The 20,371-nt window shown below is 41.0% G+C and overlaps 1 protein-coding gene across 9 annotated transcripts in view; it reads left to right on the top strand.

The window, feature by feature from the left end:
- jade2 (jade family PHD finger 2) overlaps positions 1 to 20,143 on the top strand; it is a 199,304-nt gene extending 179,161 nt beyond the window's left edge. For 6 of the 9 annotated variants that reach the window (XM_068043712.1, XM_068043711.1, XM_068043710.1 and 3 more), the window contains 2 exons: positions 1,543 to 1,671; positions 6,002 to 20,143. In XM_068043712.1, coding sequence (XP_067899813.1) covers positions 1,543 to 1,671; positions 6,002 to 6,951 — 1,079 coding nt within the window. In that variant the 3' untranslated portion in view covers positions 6,952 to 20,143. The remainder of the gene's footprint in view (positions 1 to 1,542; positions 1,672 to 6,001) is intronic. The other 3 variants (XM_068043717.1, XM_068043714.1, XM_068043716.1) reach the window with 3 other exon arrangements.
- Positions 20,144 to 20,371: the final 228 nt, after the last annotated feature.

Genomic DNA, 20,371 nt, shown 5'->3' with positions numbered 1-20,371 from the left:
CATTGGGTTGTACCAAGGATTGATGAGATGTGGGTTTTCACCCACCATAGGTTGTCTTCCTGATTTAAGAGCACTGTAGGAGTGGGCTGTCTGTCCTTTAGTGTTCATACACCATTCAGCTGTGTTACCTGATTTTTTTTCTTTTTCCAGTAAACTTCTGATTTCCTCCCTCCCCTTTTCTGCTGAAGATGCTGAACCATGCTGGAACACAATGCCCTCGGGTACCCTGCAACAACATCCATTCTTCAGTTATCAGCAGGCTATTAAACCACCTATAGCTGAACCAAACCCGATCCTTACCCATGTTTGTACTCATACAGACACTCATAGGGGAATCCTGATTGATCTTTGCCTTGCATTGTCATGGACAATGACAATACATATACTTCTCCCAATGCTAGTCTGAGTGAGATTAAGTAACAGCACTAATCCTGTAACCTTTGTATGTACAGCACAGATCTACATCAGACATGACATTTACTATGGGAGTCATCGAGAAACTAATGGGTGAATTAAAAACTGAAAATCCTGAACAGCCTTCTATAAACAGCGATTACATTCACTCCTTTAATTGACAGTTTGTCCAGGTTCGACATTACCATGCTTGCATCCTAAACTGCCACTCGTTCTAAGATGTTTTTTTATTAATTTATTGAATTACAGCAGATCAAATGTAATAACCAGCTAAAATATTTTACATCCTGGACAAACTTCCACTGTAGATAAAAATCTGCAAGCAATTGTGAAACAGCAGGTTATTGCTGATAATCAATTATGAATTTCTGATGTGAGTTAAATACAGGAAATCGGCTGTTCGGGAACTGGTTGCTTAAGAGCCGCTTTTTGATAAAGCTGTAAAATCTTACTTACATTTGAAATTCCTGAAGACAGGTAGTAGAGTCTTAAATAATGAAACCTGGTCATCTGTTATGTGCCTTCTTGATTGTCTGATAAATCACTCTGTACTATCATCCCCTAGCTTATGTTTTTCTGGTTGCTATGCCTGGATGACATTATAATGACTCACTTTCAAGCTTGACGGTGTATTATGTTGAATAACACTGCTCTTATTACTGCCATCGAAGAATGTTTCCAATTTTTACTAAAAGAATTGAAAAAAAAATGCATTTATTTTCTCCAGTTTACTATAGCCAAGAAAACAGACAGAGGCAACCTGATCCTGGGTTTCTCCAATCGGAATTTGCTCCTCATAATTGTGAGACTGTCTGTAAAGGTGACTTCCCCCTCTGGCTTTACTCATTACTTCCCCACTGTATCGTGACTAAGATCATCTGGATGATTGCAAGCATAATATTTAATGTCATAGTGCTCAGTAATGTTGTACATCAGTGCTCCAGTGAGCTGCAGCACTTTGCTTGCTTGGGATCTATTTGACTAAATTCAGTTGTTATACCTGGATCTGATTCTGTAACATTCACACAACATCTTCATCCTGCTCCCACTGTCTCCTCTCCATTTCATAAATACATCAGCCACCCATGTTAACATTTGGGAAATTCTGTGTTGAATTCTCTGTCCTAGGACATTCTGGAAAAAAAACAAAAGGAAAATTGAGTGACCCAAAGGAGCGCGGGAAGAACAGATCGAAAGGCAGTCTTGAGAAGAAAGGCAAGTTAAAGAGTGAAACGCGGTCCTTATTGAAGCAACTTGGTAAGTCATCTTGTTGTTTAACACAAAAGAAAAATCAGGAACAGCAACATACTGGTACTGCATTTCCGTGTGTGTCTGGGAGGCGGGATGGTGGCGGGGGCAGGGTGGTGGTTCTATGTTCATAAGATTCGCTACATGTCAAGATCATTATCTTTTGTTAGGGGAGCCATAAAGCTTTCTTTCCCAAAAGGAGGGAAGTAAGCCAAGTAATATGTCAGATTCCCTGGCAACCAGCTCTATAAATGTGGAGCAGGTAATCTGCTTACTTTCAGTGTATTAATTTTTCCTCAGCATTCAAGCAGTGATGATGTGAGATATTCCGAATGTCAAATCTCACCTCTCTTTGGGTGAAGAAGTTTCTTCTGAATTGCCTGTTGGATTTCTTGGTGCCTACCATGTATTGATGGCCTCTAGTTATGCTCTTCCCCAAAGTAGAAACATTATTTCTGTACCCACACTATCAAAACCTTTCATAATTTTAAAGACCTCTATTAGGTCACCCCTCAGCCTTCTTTTCTCAAGAGAAAAGAGACCCAGCTTGTTCATCCTTTCCTGATATGTATACCCATGCATTTCTGGTATCTTCCATGTAAATCCTCTCCTGTGCCTCCATATCCTTTTTATAATATGGCGAACAGAACTGCGGGTAATACCCCAAGTGTAGTCTAACCAAGATTCAGTACAAGTTTAGCATAACTTCCCTACTTTTAAATTCTATCCTTCCAGAAATAAAGCCTAGTGCTTAGTTTGGTTTTTTATGGCCTTGCTAACCTGTATGCCCTCCCTACAAACACCATGAGGGAAATTATACAGCATTGTTTTACTTGAGCTTGGAAAAGTTTTAAGAGTTCAAGCAAGTTATTTCTTCTTGGTCTTTGGAGTTTAGTTGTGTCAGGGAACAAGTGGGCCTGCTCACTGAAGAATGAGAGGTCTCCACAGCACACAGGTTAGCACAGGCTTTGCTGCCAACTGCAAGAAGGTGCTGCAGCTCCTTGCTCAGTCAGAGTGTAGCTCCTCACCACAAATACATAGCTGAAGCACCTATCCAAACAACTGATAATCTGACTGAGGAAATACCAAGCAATCTGGCACCTCACCTACTCCCAGTGTCTAAACCTCTTCCCAGGAGGAGAAAGCAGGCCAGCAGGAAGAAAATAAGACAGTGGCAGATACACACAACAGCAACTCCAACCAACCAGGCCAGTATAAGTGAGATTTACATTGAAAGATTTATACAAGAGGAGCACAGACATTGCACCTTTGGAACCACCCAAACAAGTCACTCATGGAAATTGTTGCAATGAGTTCACACACCCACAGTTTCCTTTGATGCTCCCAAAACATCTGCTATTAGTAGACAGGAATTTCAGATTGCAAGCCAAAAAAAATTCCAAATGGGAAAAATGCTTTTTAGAAAAATAACATTGCCTCCAGCACTGACTTCAAATGATGGAAATGGGGAAGGTTTAGTAGAAAGTTTCAAATGCAGTGGCTGAAATTGATGAATCACCGGATCGACTTGTGCATCAAGAGGTCATTGACATTAAAACCTCTGGTATGAATAGTCCTATCTCCATTGCTGTGGCTGTTTCCTCAATACCTTGTATAACATTACTTGATTTTTAAAAAAAAATTTCTTTGTAAAGGATTAGTCATGATAGTGAAACATATCAGCACTGTCTGTAAGAGGAAACTTGACTCTTTTGTAGCCACCAATTAAGGAGTCGTAACCTCAGATATGTATGTCAGTTGAAAAGTGAGATATGGGACTGTTGTTTTGCAAGCTGCAATACAGATGTGACAGCTTATGGTGGACTAAGTACTAGGTGCATGCATATACAACCATCTCCTTGTTTTTGGTGAGCACTTGTTAGACCTTGACACTCTTCCTCAGTCCAGAGAATTTTTTCTCCATGTTCCCCCATGAGTGATGTACTGACGCAATGTCATTCAGGTGATTGGCCACCCCTGCCATCTTTCTGTATTTGGAGGATTTCCATTTGGATGTTTTGCATTTTTGTGGCCTTACTAACCTGTGGCGCAACTTTTAGTGTTGCCATATTTGTACTCTGAGATCCTTTGTTCCTATACCCCACCTAGACTTGCATCTTCTAAGTAATAAGTGACTTCCCTATTCTTCCTATAAAATGTGCTACTTCACATTTATCTGTATTGAACTTCATTTGCCAATTATTTTCCCATTCTACAAGTTTATTAATGTCTTCCTGTAATTTGTTGCAGTCCTCCTCAGTATTCCCTATCTCTTCCAATTTGGTGTCATCCGCAAATTTAGAAATTGTGTTTTTAATTTCAAAGTCCAAATCATTAAGTTGTGAACAGCAGTGGTCCCTGCACTAATCCTTGTGGAACACCACTTCCCACTTTCTGCCACTCTGAATAACTACACTATACTCCCACTCTCTGCTTTCTATCTTGAAGCCAGCTAGCAATCCGTTCTGCCACTTGTCTCCTGACTCCACATTCTCTGACCTTATTTATTCGTCTGTTATGGGGCACCTTTTCGAAAGCCTTTTGAAAATTCAGACAATTTACATCTTCTGCATTACCATTGCCTACTCGCTCTGTTACCTCCTGAAAAAATTCAAAAAGGTATTCAAGCAAGATTTTCCCTTGTTGGAGTCAGAAGGGAGTGGTGCTGGACTTTTCCAAGGAGTTCAGTAGAGTTTGAAATCCTGTGAGCAGAAACCTGCTATCATTCATCAGGGCTATAGTTATAGCCCTCTTGGACTGCAGCACGACAGGGAAATGGAGCACAGCTAGCAGGTTGGGGGAGTTGTACGCAGAGGGAGAAGGAGGAAGGGAGGAGGTATCTGGGACATCATCACTATTGATGGGCTGTCTATGAGTGGCTAAACAGAGACCAGTCCCCTAAAAATATCCCAACGTCACCATTGCTCCACAATTCCCCACCATTCCATCCCTCTGCTAGCATTCTCTGGGCCAAAATCCCTCTGGGCCAAAATCCTTAATAAAAGGCATTGTTAAAAAATTCCATAACAGCTTTATCCAAAAACAATTCAAGTAGTGCATACAAAATGGACCTATTCACCCTTGTACTTTCCTCCAGTGCCTGTCCTTATGCTCCTACACAGTGCTACCCATTGGCTGCAACATGGCTGGGAGGGTTGGGATGAGGGAAGAACAGTGGGGTGGAAAGCAGGAGATCCGTGGTCACAGCATTTGCAGCTTGCACTTCATGCCAGATAACAGGATGAGGGTGAAGTGGGATTTCAGAAGGTGTATAAGGCATGAACATACCGTCATGTTCTCAGCGATAAGGGGTTTCAGCGGCCTCAGTCAATGCTGGCCCAATAATTTGTGGCACCATCTCCTCCGTGGGGCTCAGGAGATGCTGACGTGCCTGTCAGTTCTCTGCTGTTGCCTCCTGTGATGTGTGACCTTTTCCTGCAAGAGACAGGAATGAATGTCAGTGTATGTGTTGCAAGCTGTTTGGGTGATGTGCCTGTTATTGCTGAATAGCTGGCAGTACATGGAAGCTACAAGATTTTGGTATGAGGTTTGCAACAGTGGTAAGTGCATTGGGGTGAGATGGAGCATCTGAATGTTAGGCACAAATCCTGTTGCTAGAGACTGCTGATGGGTAAATGACGGGGTTGTGGCGCATTAAGTAGTGTGTGAAATTGGTGGTAAAGTGAGTAGGAGATGGTATTTGAAGATGTATTTACTGGCCTTGACCACTCATTGAACTCTATGAGACACTGAAGCCCGCTTCTCGGGGCCAGACTCCTTGAATTGACCTCCGTGCCTACCTGTTGCCATTTCCTCCACAGGGTGTGCCTTGAGGGCCTCCTGACCCCCTGTGGATACATGACTTCTCTTTTCCTTCGCACCTCCTGGTCTGAGGCTTCCAGTGCTGCATCAGAAAACCTGATACAGTTCCACTGCCTACTGCAACCAGAATGCACTTTCCCTTTAAGAAGTGCAGGATAGCTGTTAGTTGTGCTAGCCACACATGCAACCAGACCCTCTGCTGAACGTGCAGCCCTCTGCATTTAGCACTGGGTTGCACATCTTAATCATTGGGAAGAGCAGGCAGCATGAAGCTCGCAAACTTTATGCTGCCTGCATCACCTCGATGGGACATGAGCTAATCGCACATCACGATCCCTGCGACCGAAAACCAGCACTATTCAATTTCTAGCCCCATAAGATTTTGACCTGAAATTAATTAATTCTGAATTGTGGTTGTAAGTTAGAAAAGAGCAGAATCTTTATTTTACACATGTGGATGCTGGCTGCAGCAAAGTATAAAAATTAGGTCTTGCTCATTATAGTTTTTCTTTTCCAGGTTTGTCATCCTCAATTTCATTGGATGGGGAGCTTTTGCAAAATTGGCTGGCCCAGACTGTTCAAGTTAAGACAGAAAATCTCCTGAGCCATTGGTCTTTACACAGCGGTCCAGGAAATGAAGAGACATCAAGCTTCCTGTCAGATAAACTTCTGCATGATGAGCAGTCATTACTTAGCATCGGTTCAATGAATCGTGCCGGAGATCCTCAGTCGGAACCATCCTACGCACTGGAAAAAAAATCCAGGCACAAAGCAGGGGAAGACAGTAAGCCTAAGTCTCTGAGAGATTGCGCAGGCATCATTCACACCAAGAACCAACATAAGAAACAGCTGGACTATCCACTGGATGACACATCCTGGTCTGATAACTCCAATGATCTTTCCACCCAGGGCATTTGCACAAATGGGTCAAAAGGACTAGGGTCAAAGGCCAATGGAAGTCACAAAAGGACCAACGAAGTGCGAAAGACCAGCAAAAAGCAAGCCTCAAATCATTCCAGTCCCAAGGCAGCTCTCCCCAGTACATCACCAATAAGGAATATCAGTGAAATTGGTGAAATGTTGGACTATTTTGAATCTGCTTCATCTAAACCCAGTTCTTCAGTTAAAGTGCCTAACGCATCCACAAACCCTAAATCTTGGGTATCTTTCAAGATTCCGAAACCAAGAGAAAGCAGCAGGAAGTCACAAGTGCAGAAGCAGGATTTAGGAAACAAATATCAGCAGCTGAGCCCAGACAGGGAAAAAAAGCCCAAAGAGACATCAAAGGTGAAGCGGCTCTTTGCCAGTGAGACTGATGGCTACTTTTCTGATGCTGAAATGAGTGACTCGGACACAGAATCTATGGCTAACAGGTCACAAAGGCTTCAGCGCTTGAATTCAGAAAGCGTGGTTGTACACCGAAAATGTGGTGGAGAGGTTGTCAGAAGGAGCATTCTGGCTTCCTAAGTATACAGAGTAATTGGATAAAGGATAGTCAGGTGGCTCAAAATTCCCAGTTACTACTCTCACGCTCATTTTTGTTGGTAATCTGACCTACAAAATGCTTACTGTGCAAGTTCCAACTCTTTATTTTACTCTACAGCTGCCAGCCTAACAAGATTATCATGGAGTGAACTTTTAAAACTCTAGTCAGTAAAAGCCCTTTGAAATAATATGTAACTCAACTTATAATAAACCAGCATGCAGTCACAGGTTACTAAATATGGTATATAGTGTGTAGTTTATGGCCTGGTGATCTGTGAAGAAATAATTTAATGTTTCTAGAGTGCCAGTTATGTGACGCCTTATACCTTCAGGCAATTACATCACTGTCACCTTTATTTCCTTCCTGTATTGTGCTGCTTCTTCTCAATTCCTGCTTGACAGTAGGAAAAGTCGAAAAAGAAACCTTAATTAAAAAACAGAAGAAACTATACACTATATATTATAAAGCTAAATGGTTGACAGTAAGTTTAAGGCAGTGATTCAATCTTTGAAAGCGTTATGCTACCATTCATAAACCCTTCAAGCTTTAGTCTCGAGATATGTGGCATCATCCGGAGTTCTCGATTGAATTGCTGCCTCATAACTCACCACTAGTCGTCTGTTATCCTACATATAATGTAGAAACATTTGCCAAGTTTAGTTTCTTGTTCTGCACTGTCATAAAGAAGCAAGGGGCTAAACAGTCACCCTGTTTACTATTTTGCTCTATCCAGCTTGGCAATCTGTCTGCATCATGCTGACAGGTTAGCAGTTTGGTGGGAGATGTCATGCACCTGCGTTTAGGATTTTGAACAAGAAAGAAAGACAAAGTGCAAGGAAATATACTTGGAGAAAAATAAAAACGATTGGAATTTTGTGGCATTCAGATTGATCCTGTCCGTCAGATTTTTTTTCAATAAATTTCCCACCCTGAGGTTAGGTTGACTGGCCTGTAACTGCTCGGTCTATCCCTTTCTTCCTTTTTAAACAATGGGACAATGTTAGCTGTCCTCTGGCACCATGCCTGTAGCCAGAGAGGATTAGAAAATGATGGTTAGAGCCTCTGCTATTTCTTCTCTTTCCTTTAACAGCCTAGGATGCATTTCTTCTGGGCTTGAGGATTTATCTACTTTCAAAGATGCTAAACCCCTTAATACTTCTACTAAAAATAAAGCACAAAATGCACTTTTTGGAAGTCTGTCACATTGATGAAAGTGCTGACTTCATAGGCCATACAAGGGTTGCAAAGCAAAAGGGAATTTTATTTTGTACTTTTTAGAAATTTTACGAAGTAGCCAGGTGCTAAAACATAAACTACAACAGTATCTGATATAATGTATACTGGAGTGTCAAACCCGTAATACAGTTTATTCAATAATGCTATAGGTGTGTTATACAGTTATACACTGTATTATGATATAACAGGAGTGTTGTACAGTGTAGTGATATAATACATCTGAGTGTTATACCCAGTAACAATACATAGGCTTTGAAGTTATGCCATAGAGTATGAATGTTTGAAATTCACCTCTCCACTATTTTAGCAAATTAACCTATTTATTTTAAACAGGTTAACATCTCCACTAAAATAGTGAGAAAAATTTCAGGCAAACACATGAACATCCATATGCTAGTATCCCAAAACATAGTTTCTGGGCCCTAGTCTGTGATATTCCCAGTAACACACACTGTATATATGTATACAGGAGTGTAATAACAGTGAATTATTAGGGTGGATTTTAACTCAGCCTGCTAATCATAGTGGGGTTAAAATTGCTGTGGCCCACTTACTGCCCCATGACTACTGCACTGCCATACTTGCTGTGGATTTTCAAGGGCGCCGACCTGAATCAGCTGGCAGCCTCATTACTGTATGAAAAATGGGTCTTACGATGTACCCAGGACCCCAGTATAATTTAGAGGGACAACTGGGTGGAGTGTACTCTGTGCACATTCTGTCCAGTTGAACCATGTGGTGAAGAGGAAGCGGCCCCAAAAATGTAAGTGAGTAATTGTTCTTGTAGGGCCAGGAGGAGCAGGGGATCCACAAGAATAGTGCCACCCCAGCATTTCAATGAACCTTGCCTCCCACCAGCAAAACGCAGCCTGTATATTTCATGGCTGGAGTTAAGATCAGCCCTATTATGTAAGACATACACAGGTGTGTTATATCTCAGTAACACATTTTATTACACAGATGAATGCTATATCTCATAACACAGACTGTAATTTACTATAACATATATTCATGGGTGTTCTATCCGGTGACACGCAGAGTATTATGTATGCAGGAATGTTTTGCCCCTATACAACAATGTGTTTCTCATGTACAAGAATTTTGCATTGCATAATACAGGGTGTATTACTTGGTAAAACCCTCTCAAGTATCAAACTTTCTAATGCCATTTTGATGCTAGGATTATCACCCAACTCACCCTTGTACATCTTTAAGGACATATTGGGTAAAAGAAAGCTAAATCCAAAGGACAAATCACAATATTCCAAAATTTCCTCCTTTAGAAAGACAGTGTACATAGATTCCAGAACAGTTTTTCAGTGCCCCTTGGTAACATGAACAAGTATGGTCAGCTTCTAGACATATGCTAATGACACCCAGCTCTACCTCTTGGTCCCACTACCACCTCTACGCTATTGGACTATCTGTGTGACATCAAGTCATGGATGAAATGCAGTTTCCACCAAGTAAACACTGGGAATACATCACCTTCAGCCCTCCCCAAGCCTGCATCATTATCATTGACGTTATTCTCCTCCCCAGCCATTTGCTCAGTCTGAATTCAGTTGTGCAAAAGATTTCCTATTTCCACTGCATTCCCTGCCTCCACCCCACCTCATCCCTTCTGCCACAAAGTCCTTACCCACCTGTAAACTTGGTTTCTCTGCTATTCTCCTCACTGGCCCGTTAAACTCCAACTGGTCTAAAATGCAGCCATTTATCGAATGCTAAAGCTGGAAAATTCCTTGCACCTGCTCCCACTCCACCAAGGTTACTTTGCCGTAAGTGCGACAAAACACCATTTGTACACATAATCGGAGTTTCTGCCATACTTCCTACAAAGTAATGTGAGTGAAGCTGAAGCAGCTCAAAGGAATTTCCCAACTTCTGTCTCACTTTCCCAGCATTTGTAGGTCTGTACTGACCTGCATTGAACCCTGTCCCCCAGCACATTACATTTAAAATCTTTGTTATTTGTCATTAAATCTCACCATGGCATCACCACACTCTGCAACCTCTTCCAGCTGTATATTACCCTTGAGCTCTCCAATTCCAGCCTTTTTTGTATACAGCTCTCTATTTACCCCACCATTAGTGCCAGGGCCATCAGCCAACTCAGTGTTCTCCAGAACTTCCTCCCTAATCCTTGTTATATTACACTGGTCATTGAGGAGAAATCTTTTGATTAAATCTTTAGGTTAAAGTATTCACATTGAATGAAGATTCTATAAAACTTCTTGTTAGTACCCTGTGATATGGTAATAATAATTTCAAGTTTTAACTGTTGTAGCCCTTAAGCAAGCAAGTTGTGGTGAGAAAGTTCAAAGAAGGGTTATCAGATGCTCAAGGAAGAAGACCACTCACATTTTATTGTAAGCTAAAAGGTTACAAATTGTTTCGGGCAGTTTCTAATGTTCCCTTAAAAACGAGTCAGATACAAGATATGAAATCTAGTCCTTATTTTTTCTTAAACATGTTAATCATTGGGTATGTTAGTAATGGTGTGGTCTAACTATTTTTCCGTTTTTTTTCTTGGAATATATACCTTGCACAGAAGGCTTTTGTGACAGGAACTTCCTGTCAACAATAGGAAGTGCTTACAAGAAGAACTTCCTGACAACATCTGGGACTTTCTGAAAACTCACAGGATGTGTTGTTAACCAGAGGTATCTCAACCAAAGTTACAGCACTACTGCCAATAAGAAACCACTGTGACTGAGCTGTAATCTTGAGGTGAGGTTGCTTGTGGTTTTTAGCACCTGCAGCCTTGTAGAATTGACCTAAAGTAGCACATGACTATGATGAATAATTGAGTTCCTCAATGATTAAAACTTCAACAGATTCCATTAAAATGCACAATATAGAATCTGTTGTCAGTCCATTTTGATGCTCTAGATCTCAGTTTTAATATGTTCTGTATATCCACAAGGGCAGCAAAACTATTTTTTTTTTCATTTTTGTATTCACTGGCAGTAATAAACACTTCTGGGTCAGATCTGCTGTGGCTTAGGGCTAACTCTGGGTTTCACAGCATTGTGCTATATTGAAATCTTGAGCAGCATCTCTAACAAATTACTCCTGTTGCACCAAATAACATAACCGGTTTAAAATGGTCTTAATCCTGGGCCTGTTTCAAAACACATTGCCGTGAAACTCGCCAGTTAAAAATACAACTTAGAATTGCGAGAAATGATAAAACAGAGTTCATTGATTTCACTGTTTATATTAAACCACAGTTGTTATTTGTTGCCTTGAAGTAAACTGTCAACAGATGTTGACTCCATTGCATTGTCTAAAATGTTTAGTATTGCTGTCACGTGGGTCAGTATGTTGGATAGCTGCATTACTTTCACACCTGGAACTGCGTTCTCTCTAAAATAATTGGGATGCCTTTGTAAACAGCTACCAGCACCTCTACCTGGGCATGGATAACTTGGAAAAAAAGTGTGTAAATTACATGTGTGTGTACCTGTTCTATTTAAAAGGTTTCTTATTCGGAAAACTAAAGAGTCTATATTTTACCACATGATGTGCCAGTGAGTAGAGATGCAGTAGGCTGGAAGAACCACTACCGTCCAGAACAAGAAAGCCTCATTCTCCCACTTTTGCTTCTCTCTGGGCATCCCATTTAGTTTAGGGTGATTCCCATAAAACTGTAGTGTGATGTTGTCAAAGCTACCAGTGTCCCCACAAATATGCTTCTATACCAATAACAATGCTTCAACAAAGTACAAAAAAATGTAATTTCTATATTTCATCTGAAATTGATCATTCCACCTTATTATGAGCTTATGATGTTCTACACCTCATGAACATTTGATTCATGTGTTACAATGACACCAAATAAATGAAAGTTGAAATAGGCAGCACAATATGTTGGATCTTCAGCAATTGACCAATATTGTACGAATATTTTTAAACCAAAACCAGAGTCTTTGACCATTTAATATAGCTGATTTGATACTAGTACCCTTGAACATGGATATCTCATGGGTTTGAAAGCGTCGATTGCTAAATTAATTGCATGGTATGGTATTAAGCCACTAGGAAAGTTTCAGGTTTGATTCCCTGGTTTGTGCTGATCTCAGCCAGAGTAGCAGCAGATGTTTTGCATTTGGCCCAGTGTTTCTGAGCTAGGGAGCGGGAGAAAAAAAATCAGAGTTGTTATTCCTGATTTGTGTCTAATGGGCGTAAAGATTGAGTGCAGTTAAGGCTCAGGAGTTAAGCCTAGCCTTGTCAAATTGCCAGAGTACTCATTGTCTCAGCTCACATATGCGGATTGGCCACTTGGGCGTGGTACGGTGTCCAGCAAGTGATCCCCAGTACAAGTCACTGTCTTCAGGAGAGGGGGGAAGAGAAAATTGGGGGAAAGGGGCATCAGTAAAAGTCAGTGTCCTTCAACATGAATGTCATTAGTTTTTTTTTTAAAGTTTGACTGTTCCTGTACTTTGTCATTGATTATGCATTCAAAGAGATACCTTACTATGACCATATATTGGCAGAAAATTAGCTAGTGCATGTACTGTACTGCTGCAGAGATTTGGTTATTAGTTGTTGGTAATTACGAGGATTGGCATTGCTTGCTTCCTGTAGAGATCAGAGTCCCTGAACACTTTAAAACCTTAAGTGAGAATTCAATTGTTGTCACACTAACAATTAAATGTGGCAAGATACTGAAATCTCAAATTGTTTCAGATGTGTTGCTTCATTATGTTGCCACCTGAAGCAGTCTGGAAAGAATGGGACACATGGTGAACCTGAGTCAGCAAACTGAACCCTCAAAATCAAAAGCGAGCACATTTTTGCAAAGAGAAGCGTTGGTTCAAAAGAAATGCAACTGGAAGCATCAGTTTCTCTAGAGTCACTTCAATCCTGAAAAGGTTCAAATTTAATTCCTTTGTAAGAAGGTAGGAGGAAGTAATAACACTTCTGTAAAGAGCCTGTCCTTTAGTAAAAAGGGGGGTACGTGCCATTCCTTTTGTGATCTATCAGCTCCCCACCAATTCCATGTAATGAATTATCTTGGAAGTACTGAAGACATCAATCAGCAGGTATTTGTTTGCGTTGGCCTGTAGTCAGTAATGTCTTTAAAACTTAGAAAACATATGCGATCCATTTCTTTCAAAAAAAGATATTAGGTGAAACCATTGCTTAAGTAAAAGTCCCTTTTATTGTGAGCATACAAAGGCCCTGTATTTTCTACCAGTCCCTAGGTGCCTGGTCTCCCTGGACTGAACACCACCTACTCCTAGACTTCTGCTGATGTTGTTCTGAGCTCATCACAAGAGGATGCATGAAAATGACCTAGGCATGACTGACTCTCTGATATTCTCAATTCTCCTCTTCTGGGAAGACCATTGGCCATCTCCCCACAGCTGAGATATTCAATGAAGAGGAATCAGTTCTGTGTTCCTCAATGACATAGAATTGTGCAGTGCTTTTCTAATGCATTCATGCACCTAAAACAATTTTTGCTTTTACTTGGACTTTGCCATTGCGTAACATCATTAGAAACTGATGTTTGTTAGAGTGAAATCTCTGTCTGTAAAATGTGCACAACTCACTTTAACTTACTTTTCACACAGTTAAATTATCTACTAGTTAACCAATCGAATGCACCATGATGTTACTGGGGAGTCCATTATTACAATTGGTCTTTTTTCTTCTCTCAGCCAATACTGTACATGACCCACTGTGAATCTCATTATCCCATGCAATGATTCGTCCTCCCAACTGCTGCAATCTAAAATTGACAGTGGAGACCATGTGCCTGTGCACTTAAAACCAAAAGAACAGTTGATAGGGAGAAGAAGCATGGCAGTTATGGAAAAATAACAGGCTGATTTTAAACTCCTGTAGAGCACAAGTACACCATCTGTTAAATTATTTGTCAAGCCTCCAACAATGGTACTTAATGGACTCCTGTTCTTCTCAATTTTCACCCTGGATCATTTCACCCACAAAGCCCTGCCACAAGAGTAAAGTAGCCTAAATGTGTCTGAGTTAAATGCTATTTATTGGTACATTTCAATTTGTATCATTTATATTCTTACAGACTTCTCAATGTGCATCTATTTCCATTTATCTACCATTTGTTCAGTGCCTTTCAACTAAATAATTTTTCACACCTAGGATAAAAATTGTGTTTATTAGCAAGACCAATACAAGATTCTAATCAATCTGACACTTCAGATATGGTTTAAAGGATCTATGTGCATTAAGGCAGATCTATCCATTTTGTAAGTCTAGAAATGAATATGTTTCCAAGCCATAGGCTTTGATTTAGTAATTTTTTATAAAAGGATGTAACTGCTGTAAAAATTTGGTGTAGAAGTCATGCATCCATATTTATTTAGGGAGTAAAATTGGCTAAATATATACAGTTACAGAAAACAAATAAGGTAGAAAGAATTTCTTCAGTCTGTTACGACCCGGTGAGAAAGGTGTCTGGGGTCCCTCTCAGCCTTCACCTGGTCATACTGTAACAGGATTTAATTTTAAACACACCATGCTTTTAGCTCCCCTTTGGTGAATCCTTGTTCACCGCTTTCCAATCATAAGGCAAAGAAACCAGCACAAACAGGCTTTCTTAGGTTTAAAGAAGAAAAGTTGTAATTAATTATACTTGAACTTAAACTCTAATTCGGTTGACGCCTACGGATACAGGACACGCCCACGTTAGCATGCATATGTGATACACACATGCCAATAGAGACAGAAAAGAGAAGAAAGATAAAGTGAAAAGTTTGAGCCAATATCTGAAGAGTTTTTGTTCCGGGTCTTCAAGATCACTGTAGAGTCCTTGATTATCGGTAGATCTTGTTTTTGTTGGGGCCTAGTATTCTTCTTAAACCTTGTTCGCTGTAGGAGACTTTTCTCTCTTGGGGTTCATGTGTCTTCAGTGGATTCAGAGGCTTGTGAGAAAGAGATGGGAGCAGACAGGAGAGATCTTCTCAGTCCAGGAGCAAACAGACTTTCTGCATTCAAACTCTTTGTGGCCAGTTCAAAAGAAAACCCTGGAACAGTCAGGTAGTCATGTGACCAGGGAGTCTAACCAGTCCTGGCCCTTGTGGATTGTATCCTCCTTAGCAGGCCCTGAAATGCGCTTCCTCGCCTTTGATGTTTGTGAGTATGTAAAAAAAAATTTCAGCCACGGCTGATCTGTTAACAAGTCATTTCCTCGCTCCAACAATAGTTAAAAATCAATGTTCATGACAAAATTGATGTGTCTCATTCTTGGCAGGTGGGGGCCTAGCATGACAATTCAAAGAGTGATTCGTGTTTTATTAATCTCTTATTCAGGATAGGAGAAAAAGATGCAGCTGGATGAGATGAGAGAGTTAGGGTGGTAGAAAAATGAGCTGAATGGTCTTTTCTTCTCCTTGCTTCTTATCGAAGCTTCTTTATCTCAAGGTTCTAAGATTGTAGAAATCCAGTTTATGGTGCCATTGATGAGGACAAAACCATGAACTGTTTTTGGAGTAAATACGTCAACTTTTTTTGAAATTTGTCTCTTGTGAACGTTCAAGATCTTCCTACAATGCTAATTTACAAATACATTGTATGATTTATCAAAACGACTTCTGAATGTGGCTTTTATAGTTTGCAAAGCCATGTTTTATTATAAACACATGAATACACGCTCAAGGTTGGACCCGTGTGAATGTTGCAGGCAAACCATATTCTCATAAGTAATGAGGAATGACACATGTGTAGATGTATTTCCAGGATAATTACCTGGAACACAGTGATGAGAAGTACATAATTCAAAGTTACAGCATATGTATAGACACCATTAACTGCAATGAAGTATGCCCTGTCTCTGCCTATTCCTCTGTATTTCCCATGCAACCTCTATGTTCTAAAATGAGCTGTGGAGCTTATATGCTTAAAAACAAAAAATTATGTAAATAAAAACCCAAATCCTTAAATTTAAAACGCAAAATGGATGATAGGTATTCCAAACCAGCAGTAGATTAATTACTGTTTTTGAAGGCAGAGGCTTCATCCAGACCAAACAGGCATAAACCAGGGTGAGAGGGGAAGTGTGGGGACAGCTTTATGTTCAGGATAGATGCTTTACCAGGGAGGGAAAATGCACCAGCAGACATCCCCAGTTCACTATCATGTACCTCGTTGTGGACTAGCAGTGGAAACAACTTGGGAGCTAGGTGCCTGCCAGGTTGTTTGTTTGAGGAATAGCCTGGGGTGGGGGGTGCGGTGGGGGGCGGGGAGGGTGATGGTGGCAGGGACAAAGAGGAAATAAGCATTTTAAGAGAAGAAAAAAATGAGGGGCCTTGGAGTCCAGTCTGTTGGCACACTGTCTATTCATGTCTGGGACCTGGGTTTGAATTAAGCGTGGATTGGTGGAATGAGATGATCTTTTTATCTCTACTGTCTTTAAAGGGCCTAAGTGAAAATTAGCTTAGACATTCTTAACTCAGTTTTTAACGGGTGTGCATGCACAAAGCAAAATTAACCCTAATTTGACACAAAATTTGCAATCTTTCTGACAGTCGTATTGATAGCTGTTGTGGGAAATGGAAAAGGCACACTTTTGCAGTAGTAGGCTTCTTTCTAAGGTTGAGTTTGAGGCTGGGCGAGAGCCTTACGCTACATCTAATTTAGCCTGTATCTGACCTGGGAGCGTCCACATTGTCAAAAATTGGAAAATATTTCAGGCTTACATTGATTTGTAAGAAGATTGCCAAAAAAGTAAACCTTCTTTCTGAATATGGTACTATAGGAGCCATAGGAACATAAGAAATAGGAGCAGTAGTAGGCCATACGGCCCCTCAAACCTGTCCCACCATTCAGTATGGCAGATCTGATCTTGGCCTCAACTCCACTTTCCAGCTTGTTCTCCATAACCTTTGACTCCCCTATAGTTCAAAAATATGTCTTATCGTAGCCTTGAATATATTCAATGACTCAGCCTTCACACCTCCCTGGGTTAGAGAATTCCAAAAGTGAGAACTACATTTTAAGAAATATATATCACACTGGACTGCCATGAATCATACTGACTTGATGGGCTCTGAATTTTTTATTCTTCGAAAAGGTGGTAATGCTCCCTCCAAGCACCTGCAGTGTGATTTACTCCTGCCTGGTTACCTCATCCCATCCTGATGTGGTTGTTAAGATTCCCAATGTGTTTTCCTGGACGCATTCCTATTACATCTCGCTAAGATCTAGACACGCTTTGCTATTTCTCAAAATCGTGAGGTATAGAGAGGGAATGCTGTGTTTAGAAGAACATTCTGTTGACTAAGAGTTGCCACAGTGCACACAATGATGGACATGCAAGAGTGAGTTAGAGAGTGGACTGATCAAGGGGTTTAGATGGTTTATGTGGAGAGTATGGAATTCTGGGAGCAAGCTGTGACCAATAATCTAGTCAAGTTCAGATGGTTTGTGTTTGTCTCTGTGTGTATAATAACAAATATTCAGGGGCTGAATTTTATCCAGAAGCAGCGGTAGGCGAAGAAAATGGTGGCCCACACGCACAGGCTGTGCACCGCCATGCCGCCGCGATCTAGTGCACAGCGGCTCTTTTCCACATGCAGGGCAGTCTGCCGCCCCCCCCCCCCCCCCCCCCCCCCCAATCATGTGGCGGGGACGGGCTCTGCGATGCTGGCAACAGCATCAGCTGCCTCTGCAGGTGTGGACGCCGTTTCTAAAGGGCTGCCAGACCTGCATAGAGAGTACAAAGTGCAACCCCAGACCCCCCACCCCCCCACTACATTGTACATAAATGTGTGGCAAGCTCCCCCTCCCCCGCCCCAATACCCAGAAAATAAATGGTAGCCACATTTCCCACCCCTCCCTCCCAAAAGAAACTCTTAAATTGAATAGTTGACCTCTTTCTCCCCCCCACCCCCCCAACTGCACAAAGTGCAGAGGTTACCCCTTTCCCCCACACCACACTAGAAATGCAGAGTTGACCCCTATTCCGTTGCCCCCCCCCCCTCCCCAAGTGCACTAAAAATCCTAAGTTCCCCCCTTCCCCACCTCGGTGGCACCAGCTTTCCCTGGACGGGAAAGTGAAGGCACGAGTGCCGGCCGTCGCACAGCTGGTAAGATCACAGGGAATGGTATGTTAATTTATTCATGTCCTTTATTTCAATATTTAAAGTTGGGTCCCATTACCGAGCAGCGGGAGGGGGGGGCCACCATGGAGCCTTGCCACTGTTGCGAAGATTGGGTCCGGCAATCACAGCATTGGGCTCCGTAGCGAGTCGCTGCTGGTACGATCTTCCGGCACCACCACCCCCCTCCGCCACAGAGTCCAACGTCAGGAGCTCAACAAAATCCCGGCCCAGGAGTGCATTACAGACTGGAATCTAATTCAGAGATTTTTGTTGGTTTGCATGTGTAATAATAGGCATCCAGAAGCTCAGGGGTTTTGTAAATAAGCTTGAGCAATGTACCACTGTCACCTGACTCTTGATTAGATTCTAGCCTTGAAGTTGCTCCCTGTCTTACTTTTCAATGATATGTGCTGATTTGTTTTTAGAAGATGATTTTATTTGTGGAATGCATTTTTGAACTGGTTGGCTTGAGTGTAGACACTGTCTGCCAATGCATCATTGATGTCAGATGGTGCTCGCAACTCAGGATTACTGATTGTGATGGTATCACTGCATTTTTATTGGGAAATAACTTGCAACTAAGAAATTCTAAGACTGGTGTAATAAATATATAAAAGGATAAAAGAATGCTTCATCAGGAAGGGGTAGCCAGTGTGTTTAACATCGTGATTGTTTGCTACCATTTCCCAGTTATAGGATATGTAGACTAGTACAGATATTTCAAACTTGATCATTGATTTGGAGTCATTACACAAGCCTATTGAATGGTCAGCTCATCAAGCTGAAGAAACTCATAGAATTATGAGTTTCAGAATGGAAATTCTGCACCAGTTTCTTGAATAGAGTCAGATTTAGACTCTGTAGATTACCTGCGCTTGCTGTATTAATGTAAAGGACGTATAGATTCGGTAAAGTAGTGTAAACAGAGATATAGAGAACATTTTTAAAAAAGTTTTCCATATTCAGATTTTGTTAGACTGTAGCAATGGTATGTACCATAGGAACTCCAGACCTTACCGAACACACTGCCTTTTACCAGTGCTTGTTTCAATGTGCTTAAATAGTTAACAATATAACCACATACGCTGTTTGCTGATACTGTATTCCAATCCTAGACCATACTGCCTGCTGAGTAGTTTCTTCCGTCATATGTATTCATTACAGAAAACGCAAAAGAAAGAGGAATCTCGTCTGTTGTCCAAGTTAAGTTGCTGTCTGCGCTGTATGTAAAATATTAAAACTCAGTGTGAGCTCCTGGAGGTCACACAATTATGGCAAGCGGGGGGCCTTGTGTGTCTTCTGTTTCAAGGAAAAGCAATGTGCCATTTGTTAATAATAAAGAGAATAATGGAGATGATATATATAAAGAAGAAATGCTATTTTAAATTATTTTTGGCTTTTTTTTTGCAATATTTATTTTCTTGTATTAGAGTACTTATAAATCCTTTGTAGAGAAGAAATGTATTTTCCATTAGTGCAAAAGAAATCGTATAAACTGCAGACTTATTAATCTTTTGTACATTTTCCATGTCAGCGACCTTTAAAGCAATATGATGTACCTGAAGTTGTGTACTTTGTGTAACTGCATTACTGTTAGTGTCGACTTAGAATTGCTATGTTCTCTAATTGTCCCATTTTGGGTCTCAGTTGGAGCAAAGTTGCATTTCAGAGTCCTGAGAGAGTGAGACCCTCAACAGAGACACAGAAAGATCTTGTTCACAGAGAGAAACTGAGGGAGCCTGTACACAAAGAGAAAGAAATCGCTGATCACTGAGTTTGATAACTTGGCATTTGTCAGTTCATTGGCAGCATACAATCAATAAAGCAGTGTTTTACAATTAAACAATTGTCTTTCCTCTTTTTCATCCATTTATTTCCCTCCTCCTGAAGCCAGTAAGTCATAGAGTTATACAGCACAGAAACAGGCTCATCATCATGTCTCTGCCGGCCATCAAGCACCTAACTATTCTAATCCCATTTTCCAGCACTTGGCCAGTAGCCTTGTATGCTATGGCGTTTCAAGTGCTCATCTAAATACGTCTTAAATGTTGTGAGGGTTCCTGCCTCTACCACC

This window comes from Heterodontus francisci, chromosome 12 (genome assembly GCF_036365525.1).
Source record: "Heterodontus francisci isolate sHetFra1 chromosome 12, sHetFra1.hap1, whole genome shotgun sequence".
NCBI classification, from domain to species: domain Eukaryota; kingdom Metazoa; phylum Chordata; class Chondrichthyes; order Heterodontiformes; family Heterodontidae; genus Heterodontus; species Heterodontus francisci.
The sequence above is the reverse complement of the archived record's forward strand: the minus strand, read 5'-3'. Positions and strand labels throughout refer to the sequence as shown.